At 40.4% G+C, this 13,595-nt stretch overlaps 1 protein-coding gene across 1 annotated transcript; it reads right to left on the bottom strand.

The window, feature by feature from the left end:
- Positions 1-4,523: 4,523 nt before the first annotated feature.
- LOC102194769 (cytosolic 5'-nucleotidase 1A-like) lies at positions 4,524-12,431 on the bottom strand. Its single transcript, XM_005742823.1, has 6 exons — positions 11,806-12,431; positions 10,146-10,313; positions 9,786-9,915; positions 6,888-7,010; positions 6,002-6,186; positions 4,524-5,069 (listed from the first exon to the last, which is right to left on the bottom strand). The coding sequence occupies exons 1-6, from the start codon at positions 11,941-11,943 to the stop codon at positions 4,698-4,700; spliced, it is 1,116 nt and encodes a 371-aa protein (XP_005742880.1). The 5' UTR covers positions 11,944-12,431; the 3' UTR covers positions 4,524-4,697.
- Between the last annotated feature and the right edge of the window lie 1,164 nt (positions 12,432-13,595).

The following is a 13,595-nucleotide window of genomic DNA, read 5'->3' as shown; positions in this document are numbered from 1 at the left end:
TTATATTATAATAAGAAATTTAAATGGCAGATTTAACACTACTATAAACAACCTATGTTTACTCTTAATTTGATATTTCATTGTTGTTTCAGACAGTGGGAGGAGCCTCTCACTATATAATCAGGAGCTGCATCTCCTCTCCAGAGCTAGCGTGGGCCAGGTTATGATGGTGAACAGACTATTGTCAGGGCCCCCATTAAAGGGGGTTCCACCCAGTGCAAAACTGTTTCTTAATTAGTTCAGTTTAGTTCAGGATTGTCTTGAAGTTGCAGATGTGTATTCCCCGTTTTGTTTCCTTGTAATGCTTTTCTAGTTTCATTTTTCTTTAGTTGGCTCAACCACAGTTGTGAAAAAAGGAATAAATCAATAGGCTTTTAACCAACATTTTTTTTCTGCCTCTGACTCAGACAACCTTCACAGCCTCTAATTTATTTTCTCCATGGTAGGTCAGAGTTCACTCTGCCACTGTTGGTACTAACTTATATGTCAAAGTGGGGTGGCGCTGTTGACATTGTTCTTAAGTGGCAGAGAATTTCAAATTCAGTGTTTCAAACAGCTCAACAAATATCACCTGTGACCTGCTCCCCTTGAGCCACAGCCACCCCAATGATGACGAGTTCATGATGAGGTGAACTGAAGAGGAGGAGATGGACATTTGCTGCCAGGGTGAGACACATGTTGCTTGCACAGTCCTTTGGTGCTGCAGGCAGATCCAGGTACAGAGAGAGAAAAGGTGGAGCTGTTGGTGATATGTAGCACTGTTAATGAATTTTGGAAAGTGAGTTATGTCTAGGCTTAGGTTTTTGTGTCTGTGTTAAAAGGACAGGGATTTACAGAATCCCATTTGTTCAAATTTACATGAATAAATATGATTATGAAATAAGTAATGAAATAAATACATGCTACAATAATTAGCTGTATGAGTTTAGCTTTGAGTAATATGTATGTCCCTAAGATCAACTCACATCAATTCAATTGGCCTAGATTTTGTCAGGCAAAGTTGCAGAACATTTAAACTGGATTATATAGGCTAGGTATCATTACAAAGTCACAGTATATTCAAAGTATTTTTTTATTTATTGCATGAATTCTTAATTAAAGAACAAATAGTCTGATGTCTTGTATTCATTATGAAAGTATACTAAGTACTTTTTGTTTTGATTTTACAACCACATTGTCTTTTAGTATTGTCAATAACACCCTGAATTTGATTTGGTATCAGATTGGAAAGAAATTCAGTGATATTGCACAGACTGTAAATCATCCATGATACATCATGTAACATCTGCTTATATCCTACTAAATTCTGCTGTCTAAATCCACAAAGAGCAGTAAATCTTAGAGGAGCAGCTGTAGTAGCACATGTGAGCTCATCACAGCCTGTATACAAAGAAAATCTTAGTGGAGCTTATTAGTGGAGCACACTAGTTGCCAAACCATCTACTTGGTCCGAACTTTTTATTCAACCAGAGAAAATTGGGAAAGCCAAATTGGAGTTGAAAAAATAAAAGTAGTAAATTCATCCTGCAAAATTACATGGTTATGGTCAACAGCCGCATTAAAACAGGTGAGTCAGAAAAACAACTAACAAATAAAAGACAAATGTCATGAACTCAATGTGAAAGGGTTTTTACACAAGATTTGGATCTGAATTTTATCTTTATTTCTTTTCTTTTTTTTTCTTTTTTTTTTGCCTGTCCCATTTGGTTCATTAGCCGTCAGAATTGTTGTCTGAAGACCAGGATACCCAATGGATTTACTTTGCCAAATGGATCATCGTGGCATTGCCGTATTGGTCCATTTGATCTATCTTTGTTTTTATTGTTTATTATACTTTATTTTCAGATGTTACAGACGGGACAGACATGAGTGAGGGATAGGAAAGGGAGAAAGAAAGAGGAAAGAAAAGAAAAACAGAAGGGGAGAGGGACAGTAAGAAAGGGGGGGGGAGAATCTCCTGGATCAGCTGTTGAGAGAAAAAGAAGAGAAAACAAGCAAAAAACAACAACAAAGCAACATACTAAACACAACACCATCGCATTAATCTAGCTAAGTGTAAACAGCAGTAAATACTAAATATTCAATGTTGTTGTGCAGCACGCAGGACAGACAGCGCACAATGTGCTTTGAAGTAGCAGCCAAGAAAGGTGTAATTTAAGTCTACGAACAGTGAACACCCGTGTGCACACCTGTGTGGATCAGCGTGCTTGTATTCAAATGGTTTCCACATATAATGGTCTGCAAGAGGATGTAGGGAGCCATAGCCCCGTCCCCCAGGGCATGAAGCAGGCATGGAGCAGATCCAGGCCCCAGACATCCAGAGGCCCCAGAGTGCAAGAGCCCAAGGAGGACCACCGGAGGGGCATCCGTGCCACCCTCATGGGAAGGGCTGAGGATCCCCAGACGAGGCGTCACCCAGTAGCCATCGAGCAGAAGCTAGAGGGGGCTGCACCGGCGTGCCTGCCGGCTCTGCCGGCAGCCAGCTGTGCCAGAGTGATCCGAGCCGCAGGCCCGGAGGCCCGAGGGCCCCCCACACCCCGGAGGAGGCCTGACCGAGCAACAGTCGCCAGGCCCCGCCAAGTAGCCACCGGGAGCGAGCTGGTACATACCTGAGTGCCCAGCCCCGGACACCAAGAACCACCACGCCCCGACCCCTGAGGGCATCAGTCACCGGCAAGGAGTGTGGTGAGGGGAGATAGGCCTTGGAGGGCCTGGGAGTTCCCAGAGAGGTGGAGTCTAAGACCCGACCTGACATATAGACACAGACAAACAGGCACACACAGACACAAGCATGCATTCCCACCCTCATGCACACATATACAAACACTCAGCACTCACCCAACGTAAGGATTGACATAAATGGACATGTACACACAATCACACTCCCCAAACATACTCTATACCTCGGGTCCAGGTACCCTGGCCCCCAGAGGGGGAAACAGAACCCAGACCCAAGAGATGTTACCCTTCCCCCCGGGGTGGAGGCAAGCAGACCCGCCCAGGCTCTGCAGCAGCAGGGAGGCCAATCGGACAGCCAACATCTCCTCCCAGCCCCCCCGCCCCGATGGCGGAGGTGTGTGAAGACCCCATACCTCCCTCCTCCCGCTCATGTGTAGTGTTGCTGCGTGTTGTTCTAAAGTGCATTTATTTCTTATTTCTTTCTATTTCTTCTTTTCTATTCTCTATTCTATTTCTATTCTCTTTTCCCACGTGTAAAATCTTACTTTAACTCCAAATCATAAGTACAATTTTGGACCTTCACAGCCCAACAATGGTAAAAGACAGGAAAACAGTGATCCGATTATTTTTACAGGGTTTTTACTTCCATTTTGAAACAGAAAAACAGCTACACATTTGTCCCACTCTTAACCAGATTTCACATCGGACAGCAACATTGGTCTTACTCAACACCAACTTTCTTTACATTCATTCACAGAATGATAAAGTGCAACAGCATCAACACAACTTCATGACAAAAAAGACAGACAGGCAGACAAATAAAAATTTGGGACACTGAACTTTCGGCACTTCAGGAGGAAGCAGTAGAAATTAAAACTGCACATGGTAACTATTAGTAAATGCTGAATATATTTAGACTTCTCTCTGTCATCGTGAACAAGGAGAAACATTAAATAAATAAAAAGTAACGTACATATTTTCAAAAATATTAAATCTTAAGGTACATTCATATAACCTACATATACAGCATATATACCACCAACATGCAAAAGTCACATAAACGCATACATCATAAAACAACAGAAGACAACAGAAGGCACCAGCTTGCAAAACTCAGACATGAAGACAAGAATTAAAGTGAATGAATCACACAAATCCACAAAACAAAAATGTATCCTTCATGTTTCTTTAGTATCCTGGAGTCTAAATATTATTATTTAGAGATAATTATAGATTCTATTAAATTTATCCTTTAGAGTTGTATGAGTATTTCTAATACTTTGAAATAGCTTTTTCTCTTTTATAAGATATGTCAGTTAAACATATAGCAGTAAAGAAAATAAATATCTGTTTGGTAGAGGAAATGAATCACCAAGAATAAATGTTAAATTAAAATACCACTTTAAGCACCAGGTTATAATAGGAAATCTTCATGATTAAGGGTTTTATAACTAATGACTTGTAATAATGGTGCCTGAATCATTTATTCAGATTTAGTAGAACAGAATGAGCTGATGATGAATTCATGTTGACTAGAATCCCTTTGTGGAAAGTTCATTCTTTATTCTGTCAATAAATTCTGTGTTTTATTATGTTTTATAAAAAAAAATGTTAACAGCATTTTCAACAGCAATCCCTGTTATATAGTTAAGATTTTTTTATATCCTGGCAACATAAACATTTGCCCATGCCCCTGATGCCGCCCCCTGTTTGATGAACATGTTTGATAAACATATCAAACATGTCTGTTTGATATCTTAATATAAATCAATAAGATTAATTAATAAAGCCATTTGATACAACCTGTAATTTTTTTATTTACTGATAAAAATAATAATTACGTGTTAGCGAAAAATAAATGTTTTGATAAATATTAACATATATATTTTTAATTCTATGATATTGCATTAACTAACTGCACTGTTAATCCAGGACAGCGTACTTCTTCCAGTAGTAAAATCATGAAAGCCGAAGGTAAATGCCCCTGTATGCTGTGCTCCTGCACAGTGATACCTCAGCTATTTGGATGCATTAGGAGTCTCTTTGTCCTTTGTTCCCTTTTTTACTACTCTCTGAGCGATCCCATATGGCACGTGGCATGCCACTGTTCCCATTTCTGCTGCCCCCTCCACGTGAAACATTTGGTCATCGAAGAAGATATGTGGCCTGATCTTCTCCAGCATTGGGCCTTTGGGCGCGCCGGCAAGAAAGAGAGCTTCATCGATCTCCAGACCCCAGGAGCGCAGCGTTTTTAGGGCTCTGGTACCAGAACTGGCTGCACTCCGAGCTGTCACGAGGTAGGTCCGGATGGGGCAGTCCATCCGCTGACCTTTGCCGTAAAACTTTTTCTGGAGCTTTCCTAAAACCTCCAGGAAGCCCTTCAGTGGCCCCTGCAGAAAGAAGGACAGATTCATGAATGTTAATCTTTCTGCACGTATACGTGACTCACTACATGTTAGACACACTACAACTGAATTCAGGCCAACTGAGCTCAATGTGTAGATTTTACAAGCGGATTTAATTTTACACTGTGTAAAATGTCAGCTAAAAGAAGGAACATCCAACGATTTGCAAATCTCTGAAAACCATATTTTGTATTAGATGTTTAAACTGAGAAACAAAAATCCAAGCTGGGACAGGCCCAACTGCGCAAAATCCTTTCTTCTTTCAATAACGATCTGTAAACATCTGAGAACTGAGGAGAACAGCCGCTGGGCTTTTGGAAGAGGAATGGTGTCCAATTCTTGTTGGATGTAAGATTCTTGTCATGTTTTTCATTTCATGATGCACGGTACACAGAACAGTGGTGTTTAGAGATCACTGTTCACATATGGCTTCGTCCTTGTGTGCTTTCTGTGGATGACACGGTGAGCTGTGTTCACAGACAGCGATTTCTGGAAGCATTCCTGACCCCATGCAATGATTTTCATGACAGAATCATGTCTGTTTTTAATGCAGTGCCACTTGCCTAAGGATCATTCATATCCTGTAATGATTTTCAGCCTTGTCCATTGCGCACTTTTCTAGACTTTTCTTGCCATCTTCACAACTTTTTTTAGACAAGTTACTGCCATCTAACTCAAAATAAGCTGTTTTCCATAAAAGTAAAATGTCTCACTTTAAAAATTGCATGTTTTCAGTGGTGAAACAATGTGGAGATTTTGATTTTCATTTACATTTTACACAGCTTTCCAACTTTTTGGGAATTTGGGTGGCTGTTGTAGGTAGGTGTAATTCTATAAGAAATAAGAGTGTTATTTGACTTTTGGTGTCCCTTCCTATCATTCTCCAATGGAAAAATGTCTCGCTGTGTATACTGTACATGGTCTAGAGGCTTGTTTTCATGCGCCTTCTCGTGCTCAAAGAACTTGTCCAGTCCATGGGCTTTGCAAATCCGCTCAGACTCATCTGAGAAGAGGACGGCATCTCCATCAAAGGCAACACGGAGCTGAGTGTCCGACACTTCCTTCATCTTCTCCGGAGTAAACATGATGGCTGCTGCTATACCTGGGTCACATATTTGACAGCGGTTATCTTTGAAAATTAGCTGTATACATGGACACTGATTATACAGGTCTGCAACCAAAAAACTACATAGGATTTCTTTTTTTTTTTACTGTTTCTTATGGATTTTTACCAATTGAAACCGGGAAAAATATTATTTAAATTCCATCTTGTCAGGTTTTTCTTGCAAAACTCACGTTTTTAGTGTATTTAAGTGAAAATTTCCCCTTTTTAACTGAAATCTGGTATCCTATACTTGAGTAAAAAAAAACATATCCAATAATGATTTCTTATATTAATTTAACCGTTCTGAGAGTGAGACAATTATAAATATCAAGAATATTGACAAGAAATATTACAGACATGAGAATATTAACTGTAACAGGCTGCATACATGGTTCATGCATGCACACTGGTGTCCCAACAGGTTTATTTTGTTCATAGGGAAAAATAAGGAATTTCAGAAAAATTATGCATAGTTAATTGTGTTTTTGTAAAAAAGAAAAAACTGTATGTGATGAAGGGAAATGGATTCAAAACTCTAAAAAACATAAAATTTACCAAAAATATCCCATGCAGCTGAATCTTTTTTTCTGTTTTTTGCAGACCTGTGTTATCACACCACAGAGACTGGCACTTACTTTTTTTCATTTTTTAAGGGACTTTGTTTAGGAGTCAGTAATAGAAGCAGGCTGTGTACTCACCTTCTGCCAGAGCTTCACGAACCTTGACAGGGTCAGCAGACAGGTAAAGATTAGTGTGATAGGCCTTCAAGTATCCTATGGGACTGTTTCCTCCAGTCATACAGAAGCGCTCAATAAACAGCTCTGCAGAAAGGAGAAATCAAAAGCTAAGGAGGCAGTCAGTAACACTGATCATAGATGATAAATTCACACACACACACACACACACACACACACACACACACACATATGTGTGTACTTCCTCTGGAATATATCCAGAGGTGTGTGTCCCTTAAAGTTGCATTATTTTTAAAAGCCACCAGGGGGAGATAATTGTGTTTCAAAAAGACATTTTGCAGGACACTAGCAAAACAATCAAACTACCCACTGTAGTCAGTGTTTATGATTATTATGCTACTTTTTTATTATTCGTAATTTTTTCTTGCTTCTTTCCCATCATGGTGAACTCCACCGGGCTTTTTAATCAGTCAACAATCTATCGGTGCACAGTGTAACCCTTGTGGGTTTACTAGTTGTCAGCTTCTGAAGGATTGCATGGATGTAGCGCAGGTTGCATATTTAATCCTTAACTCTGCATAACCAAATACCTATGCAAACAGACACCAATACAATGCTATGAATTCAACTTCACAGGAACCTGGACTATTTGTTAAAGCGGGCAGAAGTGAGGGGTTTCCATTAATTATACAAACAATGCTACATTAATGAAAACCAATAATTTAATAATGGAGCTGGACATGATTAAAATGGTCACTTTTACTTAACATTTAGTTGCAGAAAATATCCAGAGGAGGCAGAGCCGGGAAAAGAAGGAAAGTGCCATGATTTTGTGATTTTCTTAAGTGAGTATGGTAATGGGGTGCTAAAGAGCCAGGACCCAAACTCTCACCACTTATTATTGGGGTCATACTATGTTACTGGGATCATGAGAAACATCCCACTATAACCACTGTCAGTCTCTATTCATCCAGTGTGGCTCGAGTGACTCCTTAAACTGAGCCGAGTGGAAGTCTATTGACACGCTTCAACCAAGAAATAAACAAAAGGGGCTTCGGTTAAATAGTGAAGCCTCACATTACAAGAGATTCTTAGATTACAGTCAGTTCTTTTCCTCTTCTCTTTCTTTCTATCTGTCCTTTTTCCTTTTATTTAGTCAACAGAGGATACTGCAATGCCTTGAGGAGAGTCTGTGAGCACACTTGTGTGCCTGTGTGACCTGGGAAGGACTTGGGTCATAAAATAACTGACAGTGTGGGAACAGAGGCGGCCAGCTGTGGAGAGCAGCTGGAGAAGAATATGAGTCAATACCAAAGTTCAAAGTTCAGTTTTTATAAAGAGCTAGGCATAAAATTCTCAAATGTATTTTAAGGGTGTATTTGTTAAGGGCTCAGTGGCTCCAGTTACTTGTTACAATCATGTGGAATAAAACAAAAAGTCAGTTTTTGTTATTTTTTTGCTAAATCTGTGTTTCAGAAAGAAGGATTATCCAGGGTATGCTCAAAATCATTAGCTAATGAAATGTCAGTCACAACTCTTTAGCCAGCAAGTGTGCAGTTTCACAGTCAGATCTGCGCCCTGCATTGATCCAGTTGAGGCTTTATAATGATGCATCACAAACCAGGAAGTGATATGATGGTCGCTATGTTGATTGTTTGTAGTGGTTATTTTATTAGTCTGCATCTGTGCATGGCCCTCAAACAGTACATGTTGTCTAAGCTAAGAATGCTAAGTTAACAAGCTCATTAGCATTCTACCCACATCCAAATATGGTCAAGCTACTAGATACAGGTAACACTTTAGTAAGGGTTTCAAAACACATGCCAATAGGTAATATTATGGTGGCTCTGTCCAGCTCTTCTGTATTATCTATTGTTTGAATCCTGTGAGCTTCAGATGTATATTAAATGTTGTATCTACATAAAAGCAAACCTTAATCTTTCCCAAAATGCTGATCAACTGTTTGTGCTTGCTTTTTCATGACTGCTCTGTAGAAATTATCAACAATCATATTTCTACTTTATTTACACCACTTTCTTAAGATATTACAGTGAGTTTTTAAATTGCTCATTTACCTTGAAAATATGAAATGTTTGATTAAAAATTAATAAATTGACACGCATTTTGACTTTTTTTAGATATTTTTTTAGGGGAAACAACGTAATGGAATACTTTCTAATGAATTTTATCTATTAATACCATATTCTTATTTTAATTTTTTTTTTTTTTTGTCTTTTTCTGTAGGTACAACATATGGACAAGACTACTAGAATACATGTACAGGAGCTGCTTATGGCATGAAGCTGAAAATGACAGAGGAGGTTTTAATTCTGGCAGAATCAGCAGAGAACTGGTGACTTTTACACAGTTATGGACTAGAAAAGCGCTATACAAATGCAGGCCATTTACCATTTATACCCCTCAACACTCAGCGAATCCACTTGTGTAGCTTTTCATGGTCTGCTACTTTGTGTCTCAGTTCCTGAAAACATCTGGTTTGTAATAATACCATTTCCAGTTGATGGTGGAATATCTAAAAGTTAAGAAATTTCATCAACTGATTTCTTGCAATGGTGGCATCCTCTTACAGCACCACGCACGAGTTCACTGAGCTCTTTAAAACAACCCATTCTTTCACAAATGTAAAGGCAGGCTGCGTGGCTATGTGCTTGATTTTACAACACCTGTGGCAATGGGACTGAAAACACCTGAATTAAAAGATTAAAAGGTGTGGACCAATACTTTTTATGTATAATGAAAGGTTATGTAACCAAATAATTTAAAAAATGCCATAACCACATATAAATTCTACATGTTGCGCCTTTAAAGGTCTAATTAAAAAGACAACTGCTGAAGAGAACAGATAAAAGGACATGTCACCCAGATGCCCCTGGAACTCACGGTGGTGATTAATGGTATTGATGAGTCTTAGGCCCACATTTGCGTGGTTGTTGGTCATGAGCACAACATCAAAGAGCTCCTCGCTCTCTGGGTAAAGCTCCCTCAGTTTAGCGTTCACAGCCTCCAGAGCCTGGGAACACGAGCAGACAGGTTTCAGTTATACAAACAGGGTAATTCTGTATCCCCGCAGTGGGATGGAAACGTGTGAATGTGTTTGAGTGGGTTTGTGGTTGTGGTTTGTATTCATCCACCGCCTCCGGAGACACGACCTAACACTGACAACAGTGAATCTCTCTCTGCGTTAGTGTGCATGTGTGTGTGTGCTTGTTTCTCCAGCTCTTTGCCTTCCCAGTCTCTGACCTTGACAAAGGAGAAAGCAGGTCCGGGGCTGAACGGCTCCGTTTCGTGCTCCACTTGGTACTTGATGTACTCTTCCATGCCTTGCTGTTCATAGATCTGCTGCTCCTTCTCCATGTTGAAGAGGACTCGAGATGACACGGCGATGGTGATGGCATTTTCAGGCTTTGGCTGGAGCGTGAATGAAAGGAGCATTCTGAATGAGAGGAGCTGAGATTGTTACCCAGTTGGGTAGAGAGCTGTATTTTTTTTCTTGAACGTAGGCACAAGGGACATTATAATTTTATAAGAACATGCACAAGATCCTGATGAAACCTTGATGTTATTGACCTTGCCTGGCATGCAACAGTAGATAAACTGAGTGAGCTGATGTGACAGAATAGAAGTGACAGCATGATATAACATACTTTCCTCAGAGCCTGATAGTGTAGGTCCAAACACCAGAAGGGCTGACACCTGTTAACTCTTTAAAGACTGAGGCGTTTAAATTGCTTGCATAATCTGAAAGGTTTCCTTTTGTGTAAATACTTTGGTGTTTATGAGTCCACTAAACTTAGAAATATGCTGTCACACCCTTTTATTTAATTGACAGCACGAAGAAATCGACAGGATGAAAAATATTCAGACTACTTAAAAAGTATTAATCGAATCAGGACATATTTCTGTCAGATTCCCAGGTTAGACAATTCTTTGTGTTCTTAATGCGCTTTAAGTTTTAGGTGTTTCAGTTTTTAACCCTGTAAGTTCTGAATCTTCATCTATGTTTTGGAAGAAAGCAAAAAAAACAGAACTGTATATTCAAAGGAGCTTGCAAAGAAAAGCGTCTGGACTTCTTTAAGTTGCTTGAAGACGTTTCACCTCTCATCCGAGAAGCTTCTTCAGTTCTAAGGTCAAATGGTGGAGAGTCCCAGATATAAACCCTGTGGGAGTTTCCCCCCACAGAGGGACAAAAGCACCCCCTGATGATCCTCTAATCGCCTGAGCCAAGGTGTGAAACTGGGTGTGGGTCCCAATCAGCCAGAGTCTTCAAGTAACTTAAAGAAGTCCAGACGCTTTTCTTTGCAAGCTCCTTTGACTACGATGACCTGGATGACTGAGAACCTTCACAGACAGAACTGTATATTATGATTGCAAAGATTAGGGTTAGCGCTAAGGCTGAGGTCATCACCGTTGATGACTTCGACCTGGCAGGGTGAAATTTCGATTCTTCCCCTCCAGAAAAAAAGTCCAAATGAGGTCACTTTTACTGACCCGAAACAAGATCAGTCTCCAGGCAACACAATACAGCCACGCCATGCCTCCTATACTATCCTGTTTCACTGAACTACATTGTTATGTGCTTTTATTTTCAGTTAACCCAAAGCTATAAATGATGCATTGCAGACCTGTTTCAACCCTCCCCCTGGTTTTGAGAATGTTGAGTGGCTCTGTGTGTCTGCACTCTGTCATTTGTCATCCATAAGATGACATAACTCTTTGACACTACAGGCAAGAATAGTGAACATGAATCTGCCTTGGCTGATAAATAAGAGTACAATTGTCACGCTTTAATTTTAACTTGAATTATGTGCAAGGATAATCTCCTTTTGCGTTGTATAATTAATAGTACCCGTTCTGTAAGTGTAAATGGATACTGTAAACAAAAGGCTGTATAGATACTCACTGATTTAGGTTTCCTGGTGGGGGTCGAGGGCCTCAAAACTGTCCTCGCATCTTCCCAAGGGGCTCGGCTGCTGTTGCCTCCATTCTTGGTGAAATCTTGTCCGCCAACATTCAGACTTTGGCCGTTGTTTAGACTCATCTTACCTCTGTGGTTCGCCACTCTCCTCCAGGACCACACTGAGCCCTAGCGTTTCCCCTCGATGGCTCACTTTATTAGTACCCTTCTCTCTCTCTGGCAGGAGTTCCCAACAAAGTCCTCACTCACTCTCACACATTTAGAATTTGAATTCAGTCTTGCTGCACTCAAGAGATGAGATCAGCCTGATTGCTGCAGCTGCAGAGCCACTTAGCTATAATGTAGCTCTAATAAGGCCGGAGCAGCAGGGAGAGGTTGCAGGACGAGGATGGAGAGAGATTCAGGAAAAGGGCTGAATTCGAGCTGCAAGCACTTCCCTTTTTGTCTCTAGCATCACGTGTGTTAGGACATTCCTTCCTCAGCTCTTCCTTGCTTCTCTTTCCTCTCTTACACACACATTACTGAATTCAAACCATTTTGCATCCTCCTCCTCTTTGTTAACCCTTTCAGTGTCTAACTTCCTGGAGCAGTACTACAGCACGTGAGAAAGTGTGTGGCAACTGCTTGTTGCTGCCTATTGGACAGAGCACGCTGGTGTGTCAGAGGAGGGATGTGTCACAATGCTTGAAATATAGCCCTCCTTGCCTAGAGATGTAGAGATCTGACATAACACAGAGTACAACATTACAGCTATGATTAGGGCTGTGATTATAATAATAATTATTGTTGTTATTATTATTAGTGCATTTTATTATTATATTAGATTTAACTGCAAGAGTAATTATGCACATTGCATCCCATGTGTTTTCCACTCACCACTAACATTTCCTGCTCCTGTTCAGCAGTGTGAGAAATCGAGTCCATCCTGGGTCATTTACTCTCCCCCATGCTTTTACAAATAATGCCTCCTTGCCTCCTTCCCATTTAATCCCTTGAGGATGTTTCCTTGGATTGAATTACAAAGCCATGGTCGCAGTTTCCAAGCAACGGCCACAGAGTCAGACAGGCTGGGACTCCAGCACAACATCTAGAGCTGATTGGCTGTGTGGACACAAGAGGCAGTGCAGCCCGCCTCCCAACAAAACACTGACATCAGTCAGAGGAACAGGCAGGTGATGCAGGAAACAAAGATGAAAGTGCATGTCGTGCTTTGAAGAACATGAATGCATTATTAATAGTGTTAGCTGGGCTTTCATCACAGCAAACAGGCAATTCAGCAGCTAAAGATGTTTCTGGGAAAACGATACTGAGCAGACGCCCATGCAAGGAGTAAAACAGACCCGCATCCTATCAGACTCCTATTGGATACAACATGCATCATGGCTGTCATTTTTAAATATCTACGAGCAATATACAAAGGCAACAAAGACTGACTGTTGACTTAAAAAAAACCACATGCACATATTTTTAACCACATACACATACAAATCTTAAACGTGTGTGTGTGTGTCTGTCTGGGTTAAATGTGTGTTATATTTTACAGGAACTGACAACCAAATTGCATAAAGCTGCAGATCAGGGTTGATTACACTTATCTTTCCAATACAGCAGCTCACATGATTACGCTCCCCGACCGGATAATATATGTGTAGCTGTGACCACACACGCTCCTCCACGTACCAGACACAAAGAGCTTTTGTTGATTCTCTGGATTACTATTATGGATTGAAGACAACTAATGGATTTTTTGGCTCAGTGTGTGTGTGTGTGTGTGT

Source organism: Pundamilia nyererei, unplaced genomic scaffold (genome assembly GCF_000239375.1).
Source record: "Pundamilia nyererei isolate P.nyererei 1_Seehausen unplaced genomic scaffold, PunNye1.0 scaffold00123, whole genome shotgun sequence".
Taxonomy (NCBI): Eukaryota; Metazoa; Chordata; class Actinopteri; order Cichliformes; family Cichlidae; genus Pundamilia; species Pundamilia nyererei.
This window is presented reverse-complemented; position numbering and strand designations above follow the sequence as displayed.

What these genes read in the sequence shown, in the direction of transcription:
- LOC102194769 (XM_005742823.1), bottom strand. Translation starts at nt 11,943, where the DNA reads ATGAGTCTAAACAACGGCCAAAGTCTGAATGTTGGCGGACAAGATTTC. An exon ending in CTGCTTTCTCCTTTGTCAAG is followed by an intron (nt 9,916 to 10,145) that starts GTCAGAGACTGG and finishes TCGTGTTCCCAG; the next exon opens with GCTCTGGAGGCTGTGAACGC. An exon ending in TCGTGAAGCTCTGGCAGAAG is followed by an intron (nt 6,187 to 6,887) that starts GTGAGTACACAG and finishes TATGTGACCCAG; the next exon opens with GTATAGCAGCAGCCATCATG.